Genomic DNA, 14,001 nt, shown 5'->3' on the forward strand with positions numbered 1-14,001 from the left:
AGTTCAGGATTGGGTTAGGCTTGTTGGATCACATTTGCACAGGGCCAGCAAGAGTCCCTTTTTTCTTTTTCTTTTTTTTTTTTTTTTTTTTTTAAACATGGGGCCATTTATTTTTAAAACAGTCACAGATTTAATTTGGAGGAAAAAAGCTTTCTGCTTGGAGTTAGCCAGGGCCTTGTACAGCAGCAGATAGCGATGGGCTTGCCGCAGGCACTTTCAGATGATGTCATCTAGCAACTTGCTGTATTTTCAGGTCCGGAAGTAACTTCCTTGTGTGCATTCATTGTCTGCACATTTTCCCTTCTCCTGCCCACCTACTTCTCGCATTGGTCTCGTGGCAGCTGCACTGCAGCTTCTGATTTCTTTCCTTCCTCTTCTGTAGCCCCTTTTCCTTTCTTTGTCTTTGTGGTTGGCGAGTTGCATTTTATACTTAACCAAGAGGAACCACAATAAAAGCTAAAACTTTGTTAGACCAAATTTTAATTTTTTAGTACTAAAACAAAAAATTAAAAAAAATCAGTGAGAGACTAAAAGACCCTGTTTGCATGACATAGAGACTGAAGGAGAGAATTCACCAAGTAAATTATGTGCACATACAATAGTCGTGCTGTGTTGTGCACACCATGTATAATACAATTGTGAATGCACATACTGTACTCTTAAAGCTGCATCTGCCACTCAGTAGTAAGGTAAGTGTGTTACTGCAGGATGTTGTTGAAGTTCTGATGTTTTCCAGAATACTCAAAATGTATTGAGTTAACATGTTAGCTCTCATGGGTAAATTAAATTCTGTGTTTCCAAGCATCTGAATGTTTGGATATTGATCCTAAACTTTTAATACTATTACAGGGGTAAAAAAAAAAATTAATCCAAGAAACATGAAATAACCAGTATTTTTCCCTCTGAGAACAAATTAAAATAAAATTTACAGTATACAGAACTCTATTGGCTGCCAATTTGGTAATCAGAAGAGTTGGAACACTGATATTATTTTATCATCTGAGCTGAAGGACTAGGTGATTGTTTACAGATCAGCTTGACAGTTGAATGAACCTGTTACATGAGGTGAATTTTCACTCCTTCCTGATCAGAAGAATCATGCAGTATTTTGATGCTTTATTACAAATTGTAGAGGTCTCTTTGCTTTAACAGTTACAGACCCTATTCCCTATATGTTGTCATTTTGTTTCTTGTGTGCCTCATCCTCATCAAATCTTTAGATTCAGGGTTTTTTTTCCTTAGGTTTCCATTGCTAGAGTTGTCTTCCTCATACCTGGCACAGAGTGGTACCAGGTGGAGAAGGTATGCAAAGAGCAGATTTTGAATGCTGCTTATTAAAAAAAAAAAACCAAACCAAAAAAACCAAAAAACCCCACACACCACAAAATCCAAACGGATTTTGCTAGTTAAAGTTTTGAATTTAACCCAAATTTTAATCTTTCCTGTGAATAGAGAGCAGCTTGTGGAACGTAGGATGGTGCATCATTGCTTCCTGCAAATTAAACTCGGTGTGAAAGCACTAAAGCTTTAAGTGGAGTGTATGCCTGTACCTGAGATGTCTTCTGTGATGAACCCTGATCTGGATACATAACTTGACAAAGTGATAAACTACTGGGTCAGGAAATACTGAATAATTTTTTTTTTTCAGTTGGTTGAAGCCTGGGAACTATGCAACAGGAATTTGTGTGTTCCCTGCTACCTGTGATTTTGTTTTGCTTGCTTCTTCAACTGATGTGATAGCAAGATATGTTCAGTTAATATACCATTCTCTTAAGCATTCTATGAATGCTTGGAAACTTAGTCTTATGACCAGTGTTATGACAAAATGGAACATAAAAGCCTGGGTTGAAGCTTCTGTTATTCATGTAGTAGTAGTATAAAAAAAATCTTGAATGATATGGAAACAAAGATGATATCAGGTTATAAACTTATTTCCATGTTGAGAAACCTTATTGGTTAAACATGTGGTGCCTTCTATGCTGCTTTAAATTTTGTCTGTTACAGTGGTGGGGACAATAAGAAAAACTCAGTACTACAAGGCTGATAGTAAAATCAAGAAATTAAGAACAGCATTCCAGTAACAAATACTGAAACTGAGTTTTCCAACCTTTGGCCATAGTCTGTAAGCTGATCTTTGCAGAAGAGGAGGAAGGAATGAGGGCAAAGCAAATCTGCAATAGTAAGGTTTTCAGCTTTCTCAAGGCTGAAGGTGACTTGCAAATGATACACAGAAAATAACTGTATTTTTTTCATCTGGACTCTACAATGACATCTAATACAGCCTGTTGTTACTGGAGCAGTTCATGTCTGCATAGTCAAGAGTTCAGTTCTGGTCTTGTGCTGTTGTAGCATCAGCAAAAGTGTGAGAGCATGAGGTTGAGGTGAGGTTGAGACACAGGGACTGTCTCAGTCTATGTCTATAGAGACATAGATCTGAAAGTACAGAAGGGGAAAAAAAAAAAAGAAAAAAAAATTAGATAAAGGTTAGAATAGAAAATGTTGGCAGCTGTGCCAGGACACTGTTGGCATTGTAACTCTCAACTAGAAAGGTGGGACATACTTGTTTGAGCCAGTATTTCTGCATCATTGGTCTCAGCAGAAAAAACTTTTCATGATTAAGTAGAAGAGCTAAAGGCACCTTGAGTTACATAGCACTGATCACAAAACAGAAGCTTACACCCAAGAATTATTCTGTAAATTCGAAATTTAATTTAGGCTTTGGCCACAGTTTGTATGCTTACATTACCAGTTAGTGTGTAGGCTTTTGTTTTGTGATGAGTGCTGTGTAATTCAAGGTGCTTTACACCTTCTTGAAGGCTTCAGGACTCATGCAGTAGCAAGTTGCTATATATAACTTGGTTCATGTAATTCCTCACCACTTTGGATAGCGTGCTATCAAGGTGCTATTTTTGGTTTCGTATTTATTTTTTTATAGGGTAGTAATGATTCATCCTCCATCAGTAATCTCTTTTTAATAAAAAAAAAATCTTAATGCTTATAGTGTTTTTCTTCAGTGTGCAAAAAAAAAACCCCGTAATTAATTAACTGATTTTATCATTTCTGTTTGCAGGAGAGGTCTTCTCACAATTTACATGGCCAATCAAGTAAGTAGTCCTTTTTTTCAAGAATAAAAGTAGGTAAGATCCATTGGAAATTTTTAAAACTGATGCTGATGTTCCTTGCCTTTTTAATGTTTCCAGGATTTTTCTTTTTATTTAAGAATTATATGTTATTAGGTAAATAAAATTATCTTAAGAGCAAATTGTGACTGTAAGTCTTTTGGAAGTAGCTGTAAAGCAGAGGCTGAAATAATTTCATTGTGCTATGCTCAAAATTTCTTGTATCATAGTCTCAGGAAAATGGGTAGTTTCTATGTCCCCTCCATAGCAGAATGGCATCTGTTACTTTTAATGCTCATTATTTTGCAGATGAGTGATACAACACCATATACTTTAGCTATGTAATTGTTTCTCAAACTGCTATCAAATACCATACATGCAAACATTTTTACTACCTGGTTGTATAGATTTAATTTTTTTCGTGGCATATTCCTTATAATCTCATTCAAATAAATAACAGCAGTGAATTTATCTAAATGACACATGGTACGTTAACTTTTTCTAAATATGGAATACTTCTGTTATGTGATCATACATCTTCAGAACTGATTTTATTATGCCAAAAGAATTACCTAGGTTTTTATAAAGTATTAGTTATGTAAAGAGTCATGGAAACTACAAAAAAAGGAAACAACCGAAGAGTTGTGTTCTGCACTACTGTGACAGTTTGCTGGGGCCTCAGTGGAATCGTGCAAGAGTAAAACTCTTTTGATAGTGAAAAGGTTAATGACTAGAAGTGATGAGACAAAAGCAATGTATTGTAGTACAGATTAGGGTGGTAAAATCAGTACCTGCTCTTCAACCTTGTAAGGTCATTGTTGATGGCTGCTGTAATTCTGAAGATTTTGGGAGGGGAGCAGCTTTTGGTAGGAGGTGACATAATATATTTGCTAGCAGGTAAATATCCAGGAAGCTCCTTACATGCCTTTGCCAAACCTATCACTAATTTCTCTCTCAAATTCTGGTGTTTAACAATTTATTTTAGGCAAAAATTGTTTCTTGGGTTATTCTGTATTCATAGACTGCCTGTCATTACAGACTCACTCGTGAGTGGAGCTTACAGGCTTCAGAAGAGAAGAAATTAATTTTTGCCATTAACTTTATTATTGTCAGATACCTTTTTAACTTTTACAGCTGCTTGACTTGGATGGCTCATACCCTATCCTTTACGATTCCTTTTCTTTATAAAGTTTTTTACCTAATTTGAAAAAACCCAAACTCCTTTTCTTAAAATTTAATTAATTAGATGTTCACACTCCCAGTAACACGTGGGAACAAGGTTAGATTCCTGCAAGGAAATCTTAACCTTGGAAAGTCTGAAATTTTCCTTGTATTCAGAAGAGCAACTGTGTACAAACTCATCGTTTAGGAAATACGGGTTATAAGGATGGTGGTAATTAGTTGGACATTTCATCGTTCATTTGGATATTCTCTTCAGCATAAGGGTTCATTTTAGACACAAATCTTTGGTGAACTCAGGGTTACCAGGGTTTGCTTTTTATACTGCCCTTGATCATTCATACTTATCTTGTTAGCAAGCTGTGTAATCATGTTAGATGTTTCCCTATTTGTTTTGCTTGTCTTTGGTTTAGAGCTTTATATGCTTTGATAAGATTCACTTATAAATTTACTAGACCTTTAAAACATTTATTTGTTGTCTTTAGATTGCACCACGCCCCTTTCTGAAAGCTGGCAAATTTTAACCATTATTGATGGCAGCTAGATTGTGAAATTACACTGCATTTCTTGTGTTCTGCAAAACTACTGTCAGGATCTATTCAGATACACGTTGAAATAAATGTATTCCTTTGTTTTGTTTAATGTTTTGCTAAACTGTTTTGCAGTCTCGTCAGTAATAATTGAGGCTTTTTGTGTGATTCTTCACTGGTTAGACAGACAGGAGGTAATTGTAATTAGGTTTATTGGTTACAATAAACAATTATCATGGTTGTTGCTGCAGTGAATTTGTATGGACATATTAGGGCTTTTAAATTAGAAATTTTTATTTCTATTGTCCTGTTGGCAGTGTGTGACAATTTGTCCTCAGAGATGAATTTACTTAGTGAAAAGGGGAAAGGTGTATTAAAGTCTTTATGCATGGCTGCTGTTTCTCAGCTCAGTGGGTGAAATGCAGTAGAACATGAAAGGCAGTGAGCCTAAGGACTCTTGTTCTAAAGGTGACATTTTTATTGATTTCTAATCTGAAGCTACTAGAAACATATGAATAAGTGTCCTGGCTAATTTTAAGTCAGTCAGTGATTATGGATTTATATGAACCTGAACTCCCCAGTGGCATTTCCTTACTGCTTACACAATGAAATGACAGCTTAAAAAGAAGCTATTTAGGTTATATATGCTCTATGGAAAAATCAAATAAAAATGCTTTCTTAAACTAGCTTTCTGCTAAATTGAAGCTATTCAACAATGAACTTCAGGGTTTGAATTTACTTTTTTTTCTTTTTTCTTTTTTTAAGATAAGAACTAGAAATAACTATAGGATTGAAGGATCTGTAGTTTTAATTTTGATATGCAGGGTGTAAAATCAACTTCTGAGCTTCTCACTGGAAAACAGTCAAAGTTTTTAGAAGTAAATTAATATGCCTGAGCCCTAACATTGTTGAACATGTGGGTTTGGAAAATTTTGACTAGTTACAGTCTGGGACCTGACATTTCTGTAATACCCTGGAGCAGAGCAGCAGTAGTCAGTGCCGTGGACCACACAGAAGCACAGAGCCTTTCAAGTTCTATTTTGGATTGCACATGTTAAAGAAATTTCTAGGATTGTAAGAGGTGCATTGGTAATGAACATATAAGATGATCCTTCATGGTTAATTTGAGATCAAAAGGAGCCCCAAGATTCCAACAAAAGGTGGAAAGTGAAATGTAATCTCTTCAGTTATTTTTATCTGGAAAAGTAGATGGCATTAATGACTGCCCATGAGTAAGACGTATAGCTCTTATATTTCAAATCAGTTATGGCATAAACTTCATTGTGAACAGCTCAGCAGTTGAGTTGTTGCTTTTATGTTGGAGAAACACAGGTTTTGGATTAGGAATTTTTTTCTGTGGCTGACAAAACAAATGAATGCTACCTTCAATATACAAGATAGGAAGAGACAAATCTGAACTATGGCCAATTTTATATAAAACTTTTGAGAAACAAAAATTTAGGAAAACTGATATGTTATCATTGAAATGCTCCACCAAAAAGGCAGTTATTTTAGCATAGGCTGAACTGCAAAATACTTTTTTTTTTTTAATCAGAAAAAAATGGAAGTTTATGTGCTATGTTTGAAATTCAAACTGTGCATTACTGTATATCAAAGGCTTTCTTCCTTTCATACTATGGCTTCTAATGTATGGTGTTGTACTTAGAAAACTGGAAATGTTAATATTAACAAGTTGCTCTTGAGGGTCATGGGTTAAATGATGTAAAGCTGAAGCATAAGATAAGGCAGCTGGATGCAGAAGACAGAGTGATGCTGTTGAGGACTGGTTCTGGAGTGTGATGGGAGAAAGAGGTGTAGGAATCTGGCCCAGACATAGAGAGAGCACTAGGGAGTGGAAAGGCATAAATTTGAAAAATAAGACAAGAAAGATAGGAAGAAAAGGAGGCAGAGAAGTACAATCTAAAGATGAGAAATGAGAATTTATTGTGGCAAGAGACATGCAGGGACTGGAGCTGGGCTGATGTAATGGGAATCGGTTTGTGGGAGTGTTACAAGTATAATGAGTGGAAGAGAGATGAGAAAACATTGAGTCTATTCTAGTTAAAGCAGTGAACAGATGATAAAAAAAGATGTTAGGTTTGTGGGGAAAGGAAAGGGTGAATTTTATTGCAATTAGTATGATGAGAAATTTTGTAAGATTCCAGAAAGAAGGAGAGAGAGAGAGAGAGCGTATTACTAAAGTCCTGGGCATGGGAGTTTGAGAAATTGTTGTTAGCAATTGCATCTGGATAAGGTTTACATGGAAACACAAAGTATACATGTTTTCTTTATCACTGTGCTGATGTTAGGTCATCAGTGCATCTGCTATTTAAGGAGGAGATACTGTTTTAAAGTAAGAAATACACAGCCATGCTTCTCATCATTATTATGAAAGCAAAGTATGGGAGAGAGGGTTCATCTTCCCAGATGCAGTGCAATGTGCTGATCATACATTAAAGACTGGTGGTAATGAAGAGAAATGCTGAGAGGCCAGTCAAGTGTGTAAGAAGACTGCAACAAGGGAAGACCTTCAAAATATTCTACATCCAAACTTGGGATTTTTTTTGGAAAACCTCTGAGAGCTGCTGTGACCTCGCTCACTTTAACAGCCTGCTAATGAAGCTGAGAGCCTGCTTACCTTGACGTTCCTTTCAGATGTACCAACTCTTCCTTTCCTACTGCTACTTCAGAAATATTTTTTTCATTTGTATTTCAAGTCCAATTAAGAAATAGTTAAAGCTACCACAAAATGCTGTTCACATGAAACAAATACTGAACCAAACGAGTTGATCAAACACATTTGTGAGTGATACTCTAATAGAGAACAAATACAGCTGAGCACAAAGTTTCTTGCAATTTTAAAGTAGTCCAGCAGTTTCACAGCTGATTTTTTTTTTTTTCAGCTGCATAAATAGACTAAATCTGGGTTCATTTTGGCTGTATCTTTGTTTATTCCAACCAATCATTGTGAAGGTCACATGTAAGTTGTGCTCTTAAAACTTGAAATATTTGGTCTAGGAGCATGCAAAAATGCTGAAGCACAGACTTAAAAAGAAATCTTAGGATCTAATGGAAAAATGATTATCCAATCCTGTTCATTCAGCTTTAATCCAGATATTTTTATGTTTTTCTTATAGGTGGAAGTCATAGTGATTCAAAATATCACTAAATCTTCATACTTTGCAATAATTTAAAAAAATCAAAGCCATTAACCTAATTTAAGATATATGTCACATGCAGACAGCAAAGTAGATACCAAGCTTGACAGAGATAAGGCACAATATAAAACATGGTTCAAATGTTTGAGGCCAAGGGCCCTCCAACATCACTTTCCATATATACTGAACTTGTTGTTGTTTCATGCTTTGTGGGGGTGATACATGGAGAGATGAAAGAAAGAGGAGTGAGACTTGCTATGGCAAGAGACAGAGCAACAACAGAAATCTGCTGTTAAACAGTGCTTTTGCTGATCCTGTAGTTTTAAGTTTTTGCTTAAGGCAAACTAGTAATATTGTAAAGGAGGGTACTTGTACTCAAGAAGTGCTCTGACACTGAGCATTCTTGAGTGGTTTTTCTCACCAGCTTATCAAATGCTTTCTGTACAAAATTACCAGTTTCCAAGTTGTTACAGATGTTTCAAAAAATACCTTGTGCCAGTTGCAGTTAAATGTGGGAGGATACTATGAATAGTAAAGGTTGAAGGGGTTTGGGTTTTTTTTGAGTAAGGTGCTGTTTGACTATAAAATCATGTTTATAATTTGCATAACTTGCATCTCTGTGAAATTATCACCTAGTGCTGTCATGTGCTATCAAACATTGTATGCCAAATCAAAAATATCCTTTAAAATACAAAAAGTTCATGATTGTCACTTCTTCATTGATAATTCTGTGAAATAATAAGTATTTAACATTTCCCATTTGTTTTGGCAAACCATTACATTTGGTTACATAGTTTATTGTAACACAAAAAATGTTTTCTGTTTAAACTTACTAAACTTAAATTTTGTAAAGAAGGAGCTGTCTCCTTTGGGAACAATTATGTTTTAGTCAGAAGACAGAGGCAATCCAGAATGAGGAAGGATGGATAGATTTAATTTTACGCAGTACATATTTTAAAGTTTTTAGAAGCACTGGTTTCTAGTAAAATGAATTTGACCGCTCCTGCTGTTTCTTTTTAAATAATTAACATTTTGTGGTGTGCTTTCATGTAATTCTTAGTATTGACATTATACAGGGACTGTCAGGATGGGGGAGCTTAGCGATTCTTTTAGCATATTAGCCACGATAAGAATACCTGGAATTTCTGTTTTCTAACATTTCAGATATAATCTCCGTAACTGAAAGTGCATCAAGTAACTTATTGAGATGCTTGTCTTCCAGGATGCTAGTCCTCCTGCCACCATCTCTTCCTTGCTTTGTCACTGTTACCTGCACCCCTCTTCTGGGGTGATAGTGCCTTTGGTTACAGCAGCAACTCGCAGGGACCTACTCTAGTGGTGTCCAGGGTATATTCCCCTTCATTCCTTGTGTTGTCATCTTTTGAGTCAGTAATGTGTCAGTTGAAGTAAAACCATTGCTTAGTTCCTTCTTGCAGGCAAAAAAACAGAAGTACCAGGCTACCTTTGTTGTTAGAATAGTAAGTCTTGTTGTCTTGGTTTTGTAAGTTATTGTTAGAACACCACAAGTACTTTGATATTTGATTCAGATTGGATATTAGGAAAAATTTCTTCACCAAAAGGGTTGTCAAGCATTGGAACAGGCTGCCCAGGGCAGTGGCTGAGTCATCATCCCTGGGGGTATTTAAAAGATGTGTAGATGTGGTGCTTAGGGACACAGTTTAGTGGTGGACATGGCAGTGTGAGGTTAATGGTTGGACTCAGTGATCTGAAGGGTCTTTTCCAACCTCGGTGATTCTGTGATTCTGTGATACTGCTTCTGACTTCCTGGTTAAATTAGAGGAAAAAAATTTCTGTTTGAAAGCTCACAGGGGAGCTCAGGTTTTCCTCACTGAAAACCACACTGAGCTGGAACTCGGGACTGTAAGATCATAAAATAATTCCTGCCCTGTGGAGGACAAAACCCAGTGCTGGAACAGTGTCCTGAAGCAATGTACTGATCTGCCTAGGGAGGCATCTGTTATCGCTGCCTGGGTAAGGGAAAAGCAAAAAGGACAGAATTTATACTGTCTAGAAAGCAGTCTCAGGTACTTATGGCAAAATATCTGCTGTCACATGGACAAACGGGCTCAGGTGATGACTTGCCACTGGCTGTAGTTGATAATTTTTGAACTTCTGTTTCAAGTCAAGCCTTTAATTTTAGTATTAACAAGGAACAAGTCTTCTCTGTTGTAAATTTAGACATCAGTATCAACTCACTAGTGTTTTCCCTTAGGCTACAGTTCTAATACATGATTCTTCCTTAACATCTCAAGTGTGAAGCTCAGGTGAGAGTCCTGAACCTTTGCTTCTAATAGTGGCATTTTTGCTACTATTTTGGCCCACATTATAACCTGGGATTTCATGAAGAGTTCTTTGCTTCTGCTTCTATCAGGTCACACAATGTTCATTGATAAATCCTGCCTTTTGTTGTAGAATGGTATTTTTCTGCTATTTTGTCATAAGGATTTAGGAGACTGTCCTCTGTAGCTTCTGATTCTTTTCTGCATAGATCTTAGTAGAAAAATGAAGTTGAAAACAAAGAGCTCTCATTTTTTCCATTTCATGGAATGCTTACTCAGATGGAGCTCATCTGATATTTGTTCTATGGCCTTCACATCATTTACTGTCTTATGGTTTAAAGCCAGACAGAGGCAGCCTCTTGTTCCCAGAATGACACTTGGTGTATGGCTGGTGTCACAGCACAGACAGTCAGGCATCACAAATGCACTTTCTGAAAATGACAGAGGACTTGAATGTAAGCTGGTTTACCAAACTCAGGGAAAAGAATCAAGATTGATGGATTTTTATCCTTTAGATTTTAGCAAATCTCAAAGAAAAAAGTTAATCACATGTTAGTTTAGACTTGAAGACAGTGTGCTTGAGTGAGAAATGTGGTTTGTTTTTTTGTATAATTTCAACAGGCAATCTGTAGTACTCTGTAATCAACTGGTAATGAAATAGAGCACTTGGACACTAATGGCACTTCAATTATTTTGCAAAGTAAAGCCTCAAAACATGAAGTTGTCTCAGAAACATCTCTAAGGAAAAAAATAATGAAACAAGAAGACTTACAGATTCGAAGATCTGCAGAGCTAGGAAAATGCTCATTACTCATTCTCGTCTCCTTTGGTTTGCACTTTGTCAGGTAGAATCAGTAATTGAGAACTAGATTTTATTAATTTTAAGCTTTTCTAATGCTTTCTTATTTGCTGTAATACCTAGTATGTGTATGCATGTGTTTGCAGAATTAATTAAAACTAACTAAACTCAGTTTTGAATAAGAATGCAGAAAAGAAAGCTTGTTTTGTCTTCTGAGGATACTTGTAACTGTTCTCAACGTTGTTATATTTTTGCTTTTGTCTCATTCTCTCAGCATCCCCAGGGTACAGATGCTGTTACTACCATGTGCCAGTTGTATACTGGAGTGGTAAAGTAAGGGAAGTGTAAATGTAGTAGTATCAAAAAGCTGAAATGGTTTCTATTAAGATGTTAATAAAGGTAATGTAGACTACCTGAAAAGGAGCAATTTTTTCTGAGTAGTTTGGAGGAATATGGAAGTTATTCAGAAGAAATGGTTACTTTTTAATGACTGACAGTAATGTTCAGATCTATTCCACAGGCACCTAAGCAGAAATAAAATTTTACCCTTTCGTGGAATCATTGAGTTTATTGTGGTGACTGTGCAGGGAAGTGTATTGTATGATCAACATTTCCAAACTCCTTGCTCAGAAATTAAATGCAGATGTTTTCAAATAATCAAAGACTTGGACATGTTTTATTCTAGTCGACAAATGCTCAAGACACTTTCCAAAAATTTTATTTTGGAATTCAGAATTAGATGCCATAAATGGGTAAGCTATATACTTTACACGTATCATGTTCTGTGGGATAGGCAGTTTGGCAACTGCAACAGGCAATACTGAAATAAATTGCTACTTTTAAATATAAACATTACATAAAACTCATATGAAGAAGGAAATAAGCTGAAGCCTTACTTTCTTTTGAATAGAGCATAATGCACACTAATTTGATTAACAGAATACTTCACATAATCAAATTATGGATAATTCATGGCGCTCTATGATGATTTTAAAAGGTTGAAACTTAAGGTCACTGTCACTACCCCCACGCTGAATCTTTAAAAGGCAGGTTTTAAAATTAGGAGTCATGTGAACTTGAACATTGCTGATGTCTTCACTTTTAAGTAATAGAGTAATAAAGTTCGATCCTGGCAGCTGGTGTTCTTGTGGATTGACATGGCTAATTGGCTTTGGCATCTTAGCCTCAGGAAACCTCATCCATCACTTCAGAGCAGGACATTTGGCCAGAGTCAGAGAAAGCATTTAATACTCTGTCTCTTGCTTTCTATGCAAAGCTGCTTTGCATTTTTAACTTTCCAGTGTATCTTCTAAGAAGCTCAGTGTAAATACTTCTCTTTGTGCTGCTTTACTACAATCTTTTATAGTGAATAACTACCCATTTGTCTTTCTAAAATTAGCAAAAATATTGATTTTTGCAAATGAGTTTTGAGACTTACCTCTCAACTAATAGCTTAAAAACTTACAGCTTATGCTGAATTTCATATCAGAAATACACTAAGTGCTAAAGAAAACTAGTTGACTTTTATAGTTAACACTTTGCTAGTTAGTAATTGAGATGAAAGTAATGCTTAACTTCAGATTATGAAGAGCTCTCAGACACCCATCTCTAGTGCACAGAGTATTCCTGATTATGAGAATTGCTGTTGGCAGTGGTCTGATAGATCAAAAAGATGTGTCAAAACTCAAGGCTTCCCAGCAGGTGAAGTCCCAGTAGTGTTTCAAGAAAGTGAGGGGTTTCCTGGTGGAAGGAGAAGACTTCAGGGGTCTTCTGGGGGAAACTTGTGAGAGCAAGAGCCCTTCCTACTTCACAACAATCTTAGCAATCATCTGCACTTCTCTCAGATCTTTGCATTGTCAGTCAGTCATATTGTCTTTCTCAAACCTTCAAGGATCACAGGTATTATCCTCCTTTCCCAGCAGTGGTTGCTGTTACCTGGCAGTTTCTCCTGCCCTCTCATGCTTCTGTGACATTTGGGAAGTAAAGGGAAATGGCTCTGCTCAGGGAGGAGGGAAGAAAAAATGCAGTGTGAGAGCTGAAGAAGTTGAGGTGGGACCTTAAGCAAAGGTAGTGCTTTCTCTTTGTGTACGTGATAATGTAACATTGTGTAGAAATGGAAACTTCTGTGGAAGGGAGAGATTTTTTCTATTTGCAGCAGTATTTTCCATTTGCATATTAACCTCTGCTTCAGAACAAGAGAATCACAGAATCGTCTAGGTTGGAAACGACCTTGAAGATCACCTAGTCCAACCATTAACCTCACACTGACAGTTCCCAACTACACCAGATCCCTCAGTGCTATGTCAGCCTGGCAAGCGCTATGTCAACCCAAAAGGTCAACGATCAGGGTCCAGGTAATGCTGCCGGGAGGGAAATTCCTTGTCTGTTCAGCGAAGTGGGTACAATGCTGCTGCAGGCTTTCACTCCTTTCCTCACCCGTAACCCTGAAGTCTTCCACTGAAGCTTGAAAACCAGAGTGGATGTTCTGCTGTCCGTGGAAGTGGTGCATAACAAGACAGTATTTGAGGCAGTGGGCTATTAACATAACTGCTTTATCAGATGGAGAGCTGAGGCATAAGGAATGAAGGAAAGGTGGTCTTAAGCTGGATTCTCTGCAAACATGATGTTTTGGGAACAGTGGTAATGGCCTGTTGTTACATACCAGATTTACTAGGAACACACAAAATTTAATCGGCTTATTCTTGTTGGCACACAAAGGAGACAGGCAAAGGTGTTTGTGCGTAGTCAAAGATGTAGAGGTAGGTGGAAATCTAAGATAAAATCTGTAAATACCCACTTAACTGTGTCTCTACTGCCTTTTAACAAAACTGAGTGTTTTTAATGTACAGAATTTCTGAATCTTTGTTTTTTGAGGTTTTGGCAGTCCTAATTAAAATTTTCCAGTTATTTTGTTGA

At 36.6% G+C, this 14,001-nt stretch overlaps 1 protein-coding gene across 1 annotated transcript in view; it reads left to right on the plus strand.

Annotated features, from left to right (window-relative positions):
- The window catches only part of TMEM135 (transmembrane protein 135), a 168,684-nt gene that overhangs the window by 23,100 nt on the left and 131,583 nt on the right, over window positions 1–14,001 (plus strand). The window contains exon 3 of the mRNA XM_026850620.1: window positions 3,071–3,104. Coding sequence (XP_026706421.1) covers window positions 3,071–3,104 — 34 coding nt within the window. The remainder of the gene's footprint in view (window positions 1–3,070; window positions 3,105–14,001) is intronic.

Source organism: Athene cunicularia (assembly GCF_003259725.1).
Source record: "Athene cunicularia isolate RWA chromosome 1 unlocalized genomic scaffold, athCun1 chr1_part1, whole genome shotgun sequence".
Taxonomy (NCBI): Eukaryota; Metazoa; Chordata; class Aves; order Strigiformes; family Strigidae; genus Athene; species Athene cunicularia.